Raw genomic sequence first — 8,664 nt, forward strand, 5'->3', positions numbered from 1 at the left:
ATGGATTCGACTTCATGCTCCATAGAACCTATATCATCTCTCAGCATTGTCCTGATGTTGTCCTTGAATGCGAGAGCTATACCACCTTCCTTACATTCCTGTCTGTCCTTCCGAATAGTCTGAAAGTAGCACAGCAGGTGATAAAACAGGAAGCTGACAAGAAATCAAAATAATCATACTTTTGCTAGTGGAGATAAAGTGTTAGTGCTACTTCCAATGGCAGGTGAACCTTTAAAGGTGAAGTTTAGAGGGCCTTAACAAATCAAAAGAAGATTGAGTGAGGTAAACTATTTGCTCAGATCACCAGATAGAAAGAAATCTCTCAATGTCATATGAATATACTCAAAAGGTGTTTTGATAGGGAAGGAAAGTAAAAGGAGAATGTGTTTCTGATAGTAACAGGGTGAAGAACCAAGCTCAAATGAATCTGAACTAGGCATTCTTCCAATTAAATTGGACAATGAGGAATATCTCAAAAATTTGAATAAAATATTATTTACCTTCCAGAGAAAAATCAAAATGACCTGAAAGAAATATTACAATTACATGGGGAGATTTGTGGGTATAAGCTGGAAAGTACTGGTTATGCATAATGTACATGTAAGAAATGCTGTTCTAATTAAGCGACATCCTTATAGACTTAACCCTGTAAATTTGGCATAGTTTAAAAAAGAATTTGAACACATATTCAAAGACAATATAATTGAAGTGAGTTACAGCAGATGGAACTCACTCATAGTAAAGTTGCCAAAACCTGGAGGTACCCAACGATTATGTGCAAATGATTGCAAAGTCAATGCAGTTACAAAGTCTGATTCATACCCTATTGTGCGTTTGGAAGACTGCATTGAGAAGGAGGGAGAAGAAACTTATATTTCATTGTGGACTTATTCAAAAGGATACTGGCAGTTACCTTTATCCGAAAGAATGAAGAAAATTTCCACTTTTGCAATACTGAATGGACCCTACCATTCAAAGTCATGCCATTTGGTATGAAAAATGGGCCAGGCACATTTCAAAGATTAACCAATAAAGTCATTTTGAGATTACCCAATGGTATGATGTACATCAATGACTTGGTGATTTTAGTCACACATATAAGGAACATTTGAAGCATCTGTCAGAAATATTTGATCAATTTCAGGAGTTGAGCTTTGCGATAAACCTGGCTAAGAGTGAGTTCACTAAAGCCCAATTATGCTCCTGGGCCATTTCATTGAAAATGGAAAGGTAGCCCCACAAATTTGAAAACAAAGGTTATTGGGAGTTTCCTATACTACTGACGAAGAGGAAAGTACTAGCATTGTAGGATTGAGTGGCTTTTATCAGAAGTGCATACAGATTTTAGCAGTATGGTTGCACTGCTGACTGATTGTAGAAGTACAGAAAATGTCAGTGGATGCAAGATTGTCAGAAGTCACTTGACAGCATGAAAGTGTGCTAACCACTGCCCCAATGTTAGCCACAATTAATCAGGCAAAGCCATTCAAGGTGGCTATTGATGCTAGTGATGTGGGTGACGGTGCTGTACTCTTGCAAGAAGGCGAGAAGATAGAAAGACCTACTGGGTAATTTTGCCACAATTGCGAAGGAGACTTTGAGCTTGGCGATGGTGTTACAATATTTCAACGTTATATTGCCAGTAATGGGTCCGAGACAACTATATATACTGATCATAACCCATTAAAGTTTCTGGAGAAATTTAAGGACAAAAATTCTACTGTTTAGATGGAGCTTATTATTACAGCCAATTTGAAAATTATACATGTGGTAGGACGAGAAAACATAATTGCCGACGCATTATCACGACTTTATGAAGGAAGATGAAGGGGTTTGGTGGCAGAAAAAAACTGACTGAAATGGACTGTAGTAGTGATGTTTTCATACTGAGCATCAATGTAATGTATTGTAGTGAAATAATAGCATAAGACTCAAGGTTTTCAAAAATGAATCCATTTTTGTATATTGATGAAGGTTTTTTTTTGGGGGGGGAAATGTGAAGTGTGATGATGTTTTGTCCTGGCTTTTTTGAAGCAAGGTTTTAAGGCAGAGATACCAAATTGCCTATTTGAATCCAATAGACAGCTTGAGGCGCTTTGGGTTTTTTTTTAAGTTAGAACAAAGAAGCAGCCTGAATGGGTGGGATCAAGTTCCCACAGAACTAGGCCTTTTAGTTTTATTTTCTCAGTAGCAGGTGATGGAGTCTTGAAGTTGGATGTGGAAGCTGTTATTCTTCTCTCTGTTACAGCTAAAATCTGGGGTTCTCCTCCTGCTGCTAGAATTACAAATGAGACAAATCAGTTTTATTGAATTTGCCTTTGCCAAGGATGTTTATAAGATGTTACTATATTGGAACAGTTAATTGGTAGTTAATGTATCTATTATTTTGCTAAGCATTTCGGTATTTTTGTCTGTATTTTAACCATAGTGCAAAAATGAAATTTGGTTTGCTTAACATCAAGTAGTTTGACCAATTGAATTCAATCTGGAACGCAACACCTTACACTTATCTTTAAGAAAAGAAAAAATTGGTGTCGAGACCATTTTCTGAATATATTTTGAGGGGGTTTGGTCTGAACCATAACACTACCAAATTCATCTGGCTCCATGTACAAATTTTCCCCTTGGTCCCTCCTTTCCCCTTATTCTACAAGTATACAAAGGAGAAGAGAACATCTCAGGATTCTCCCTAATCTTTCCTGCCAATGTTTTTTTTTTCCAATTTCCCTCTTTGCACTCCTTGTGGATTTCTTAAGAATCCAACCCGTCCGCCCCACTTTCTATCCCCCACTTTCTATCCCCCACAAGGGCCTCCGTTGATTCGTTCCCTTTGTCCTTGTTCTTTGATTATCTCTTCCTTTTTATCCAGTTTGGAATATTCCTTGACATTCAGGATTCTCTTGGCTTGTTGCTCCTACATTTCACTCTAATGGGATCATGTGCTCTCCCTGATTTCTTGTTGAATACCTCTCATTCTTCTGTTGTAGATTTACCCTTAAGTGGTTGTTTCAGACTCAGCTGATATCTGTGCAGAGAATTCCACAGGCTCACTGGGGTCTGGGTGAAGAATGTTTTTAATCCCCATATCCTTGAACTGTGATCTCCAGGTTCTGGATTCCCCGGTCCTTTCTATGTTTACCCTGTCTAGTTCCATTTGAATCAGTAAAGCTTTGCACAGTCAGGGAGAGGAGATCACATCCAGAGTTAGACACAGCTTAAGTACGTATCTTGGGGACTTTGGAGGCAGCGTGGAAGAGAACAGTAAACCTTTCTTTTCTTTCTCTATTTTAAAAGTTTAAAATTCAGAGGTCTAGCTAAAAGGGCAGTAAGATAACTGACTCAGCTGGCTGAGGGACAGTCATCAGTCAATCACTTGAAAACAGAACAGAGTTTCAATAGGTGTTGATTACTTAACTAATGTGGGTCATGTCAGCTCTATTTAAGAGAGGGCTTGTTGAAAGCTCACAATCAGTAAGCGAAGGAAAGATCACATCTGGAAATGAGACATGGCACAAGTGAATATATAGGTCAGGGACTTTAAAGGGCAGCATGAGAAGCAGTGCTTTCTGCTTTCTTTTTTTTGGCTCATTTTTGGTTGTCTTTTTAACAGGATAAATTGAAGGCCAGGTACAAGGGCCTAGCACAAAATTGTGACGTCACAGGAAAATCGGTAATTCATTGGTTGGTAAAATAAGGCAACCAAAACTGTACAAGAATTCTCCAGGTGTGGTCTCACTCAGGCCATGTACAATTGCTCCTGTACTCAATTTCTCTCCCTATGTAGACCAATGTACCACTTGCATCTGCACTCTCCTGCATGCCACTGATGTACAAGGACACCCAGGTCTCATTGCATCTCCCCCTTTCCCAATCTATTACAATCCGATAATCTGCTTTCCTGTTTTTGCTACCAAAGTGAATAAGTTCAATTTTATCCACATTATACCCATCTACCATGCGTCTGTCTACCCACTCAACTTGTCCAAATCACACTGAAGCAAATTCCTCATTGTTCACCCACCCAGCTTTGTACTGTCTGCAAATGTGGAAACAAAATTTAGTTGCCTTATCTAAATCATGTATATTGTGAATAGTTGGGGTCCAAGCATGTTTTCTTGAGGATGGCTGTAACCAATGGTGGGGCTTTAGGCGATGTTCATCACAGAGGCTTCATGCAGAAATAACATTTAGGAATACAGTGATGTTTCACATTCAATCACTTTAAACTTAATTGCAGAAAGAAAGATTGAAAGGCGGTGCATGTCTGATGAAAGGTCTTTGACCTGAAACCTTAACTGTTTCCCTCCATTGATGCTGTCTGGCCTTGTTGGTTTCCTAGCAATTTTGCTTTAAATTCAGGATTTCCAGCATCTGCATTTTGCTCCTGTCCTGACTTGAAGAGTTCATCATATGCTGAGCATGAAAAGTCAGCTTTGTTTTTAATCCACATTCAACAGAATCATTGTTGGACCTGAATGTCTCATGGATCTTGGGAGAGTTTGCCTTTACAAAAGATTCCAATGCTCAGCAATTCAGTGCACTACTGTTGCCAGTTTTAGCAGTGAAGGCAAGAAACTCATATCAAAGCTTGATTATTAGATCCATGCATGACAACAGGGGTACTGGAATACTTTACACATATGGGACCAATGGTTTGGGATGGGTGGGGCCATACTGCATGCAGAATGATAGCTGGCTGGAGTCTTTTATCTGCAATTCTGATATGCTTCATTTTGCTTTCACTATTTGAAGCATGTGGAGAGGATTCAAATATTTAAGCATCAACATAGGTTTTTAGTACAGCTGTATGGAACACGTTTGAATGGATGAGTTTAAATATATTTCAAATCAAACAGGTCACTTGAATAGCCATCACTGAAGGTCCCTGGCACCTCCATTCTGTCCTGCAGCAGTGTCTCTGCTATCATTGCCCTATGAGCTATGGGAGGACAAGGGGGGCACAGGCAACACCAGCCAATGATTCAGGGAAATGCAGGTCCCTCTCCCACTCATCTGTGCCAATATTATAAACTTGCACAATACTGGTCACATTGTTCAAGTGCCAGTTATATCCTCCCACCACATAAATCTTTCTTTGCAACACACAGCAACCAGCTTCAGACTGGCCAGTCCTCATTGGACTGACACTTGTCCACTGATCAGTTTCAGGAATGTAATATTCAACTGCTAGGACATCAAAACAGTGGTCAACATGGTCCATACGGCCACCGATTGCGTAAATCCGTCCATTCGCTCCAACCATTGAATGAAGGACCCGTGGCTCATTCATTGGGGTTTTGAATTCCCAGAGGTCAGTTTCAGGAGTGTAGCAGAGAAGAGATTTCTTATCCTCAATGGTGATACCATAGCCTCCAGAGATATAGAGTTTGCCTCCACTGGATGTTCCCGCATGTCCCCAAGTCCGCCGTTTCAAGCAACACACATTTGTCCATTCATTCCGTCGTGGGGAATAACGCTCGACTGTGGACAGGCTCCCGGATCGATTACGGCCTCCAGTGGCAAATAACATTCCCTGCAGCACATCCAGTTGGAACTGAATGCGACCTTCCTGCATAGACCGAATCCGTAGCCAGTGATTGAGATGGGGATCGTAACGGAAACACCAGCTGACTGCTCCTTCCCCACTCCTGTACTGCAGATGCTGACCTCCCACCACATATACAAAGTTATCCAAGACAGCAATGCAGGCATGACTACAGCCTATCTCCATCTCTGGTCTCTCTATGAACTGACGTGCATTCCCATCAGCAAGAGCAAAGACTTTGTGGCTCACTGTCCGATCATTGTCAGTGTATGGAGTGCCACCAAAGGCAACAAGGGAGACAGTGTCTGAGCGGATTCTGGTCCGAGCTGACTGCATCTCATGTTGGCGGAATGGCAGGACCTGGTAGTTGAAGGCTTCTAACAGGTAGCGACGACACAAAGGATCTTCCACCATTACAGCCTGCATCTGGACATTGTCCACTAGTTCAGAGGACTTCATCAGGGGAAAGCGGATATGACACAGAACCAGGTGGGCATTGGCTCGTCGAGACTCATCATACTGCAACCATCTGATGGCAGCATGGAACAGGTCAACTTCACTGCAATTTTTCAGTTTGTTGCTTTTCAGAAAGAAGATGAGTCTTTCAAGGGGCAGCTGTAGGAAATCCTCCTCCTGAGCAATTTGCAGGAAGTGAGCAAAAGTGAAAACGTCCACTGATTCTTTCAGAGAGGACAGGCTGAAAGTGGTGGCCATCTGCCCAATGTTAAGGCAAGTCTCCACACTTATAGCTGACTTCAAGAACTGCTCACACAATTCCACCACAGGCACAATCTGCAGGAAGACTGCAGCTCCCAGCACATCCTGAATACAGTCAAGGTCCAAGGTTACCTCAGCACTATATGCAAAATCAATGATGTGTTTCAGGCCCCTGGCAGACACACCCTTCAACTCAATGATATCCTGGCCTGCTTCCCGCATTCCCCCGGTGAACATTGCCCTAGGGATGGAAGAAACACAGGAATCAAACAGACAGATTATCTTGTCCTTATCACAACAGTCATGTGTGATCCTGCTGTGTAAAAACTGGCTACAGATTTCCTGCATTACAACTTATTAACTCTGTTTAATTTATGCTCCATAGAGAAAATCCAGGTTTCTCAAATGTCTGTACATAACTGACATTCTACACCCTATATAAAAGCAAAATACTGCAACTAAGGGAAATCAAAACAGAACATGGGCTCTCATAAAGGTTACAGACCTGAAATGTTAATATGGTTTCTATCATCAATAGATGTAGCCAGACCTGTGAGTATTTCAAGTGAGTTTTATTTTTTATTCCTCTACCTAGTGAATTTTCTCTGTACCATTTTCAGAACCCCGACATCCTTCCTCAAGATTGGTGTCCAGAATTTGCAGAGTAAATCCAGTTGAGTTACAGACTTTAACTCTGCACTCTGTTCAGTTGTTCTCTCTATATTCCTGTTCATGTAAAGGTGTGAATCAGAGAACAGTTACAGGAAAGATGGATGCCATTCAGCCCATTTGACCTATGCTGACTCTCTGCAAGCATATCTCAAACCAGTTCAACCTTTTCTTTTTGTTCATTCACAGGATGAGGGCATTGCTGGCCAGGCCTGCATTTATTGCCCATCCCTGACAGCAATTGAGTCAACCATATTGCTGTGGGTCTGGAGTCACATGTAGGTCAGACCAGGTAAGGATGGCAGCTTCTTCCCTTAAAGGACATTAGCGACGCAGATGGATTTTTCTGACAGTCAACAATGGATTCACAGTCATCATTATTCTCTTAATTCCAGATATTTACTGAATTCAAATCCCACCATCTGCCAACTCCACTGCCTTTTCTTGTAGCTCTGCCAACCTTTCTCTCTCAAGAAAATAATCCAATTCTTTTTGAAAGCCAATGCTGAATCCGCATCAACTCTTCCCTACGACAGAGATTTCTGGATCCTAACCACAAGCAACATGAAACAAACCTTTTCTGCATGTCACCACTGTCAAATAAGACAATCACCACAAATCAATCTTACCGGCTTCATAAGGAATAGGAGAAAGAGTATGGCCATTCAGTACCTCAAACCTGTTGTGCTATTCAGTCAGATCATGGATGGCCTTCGCTCCTATCTCTGTCAAGCCTTCCAGCAAACTTCTACGGAAATCAACAGCTGTCTAATTAGCTGTGAATAGATCCTTTTGCCAATGGAAACACTCTCTCCTCATACTCTCCCCAAGCTCCTCAAGATTTTGCACAGCTCTGTTAAATTCCCTCTGAACATTCTGCAAGCTTATTCACAAATACCTGAAGGTGGCAGGGCAAGTTAATAAGTAGTTAAGGAAGCATACGGGAAACTTGCATTTATGGGTAGAAGAGCAGGGAAGTTTTAGATTATATTTTTAGATTACATTACAGCGTGGAAACAGGCCCTACGGCCCAACAAGTCCACACCGACCCGCCGAAGCGCAACCCACCCAGACCCCTACATTTACCCCTTACCTAACACTACAGCCAATTTAGCATGGCCAATTCACCTGACCTGCACATCTTTGGACTGTGGGAGGAAACCGGAGGAAACCCACGCAGACACGGGGAGAACTTGCAAACTCCACACAGTTGCCTAAAGCGGGAATTGAACCCGGGTCTCTGGCGCTGTGAGGCAGCAGTGCTAACCACTGTGCCACCGTGCCGCCCTGTTATGTTGGAGTTGTACAGAACAGTTGGAATATCTGTGCACTTCTCGTTGCCACACTATAGAAAGGATGTAATTGCAATGGAGAAGGTGCATAGGAGACTCACGAGTAAGTTGATGCAGAGGGAGCACTTCAGCTATGAGGCTAGAGAGTTCAGGTTTATTTGGAGCACAGAAGGTTGACAAGGAAGCTGATGGAAGTGGTATAAGATTATGAAAGACATGAGCAGGCTGATAGAAAGCAGCTGACCTTTTAGTTGAAGGGTCAGTAAGAACTTTAAGATGAAAGGCAGGAGGTTTAAAGGGGATTTGAGGGAATGGCTTTTCATCCAGAGAGTGGAAAGGCTTCAGAAATGCACTGCCTGGGAGGGTAGCTGAGGCAGGGAGGGTAGCTGAGGCAGGGAGGGTAGCTCAGGCAGGGAACCTCACTGCCTGGGAGGGTAGCTG

At 42.1% G+C, this 8,664-nt stretch overlaps 1 protein-coding gene across 1 annotated transcript; it reads right to left on the reverse strand.

The window, feature by feature from the left end:
- Positions 1-3,585: 3,585 nt before the first annotated feature.
- On the reverse strand, positions 3,586-6,499 carry klhl26 (kelch-like family member 26). The gene has a single exon (XM_043721567.1). The coding sequence runs from the start codon at positions 6,497-6,499 to the stop codon at positions 4,940-4,942; it is 1,560 nt and encodes a 519-aa protein (XP_043577502.1). The 3' UTR covers positions 3,586-4,939.
- Positions 6,500-8,664: the final 2,165 nt, after the last annotated feature.

This window comes from Chiloscyllium plagiosum, chromosome 31, assembly GCF_004010195.1.
Source record: "Chiloscyllium plagiosum isolate BGI_BamShark_2017 chromosome 31, ASM401019v2, whole genome shotgun sequence".
In the NCBI taxonomy this organism is placed as follows: Eukaryota; Metazoa; Chordata; class Chondrichthyes; order Orectolobiformes; family Hemiscylliidae; genus Chiloscyllium; species Chiloscyllium plagiosum.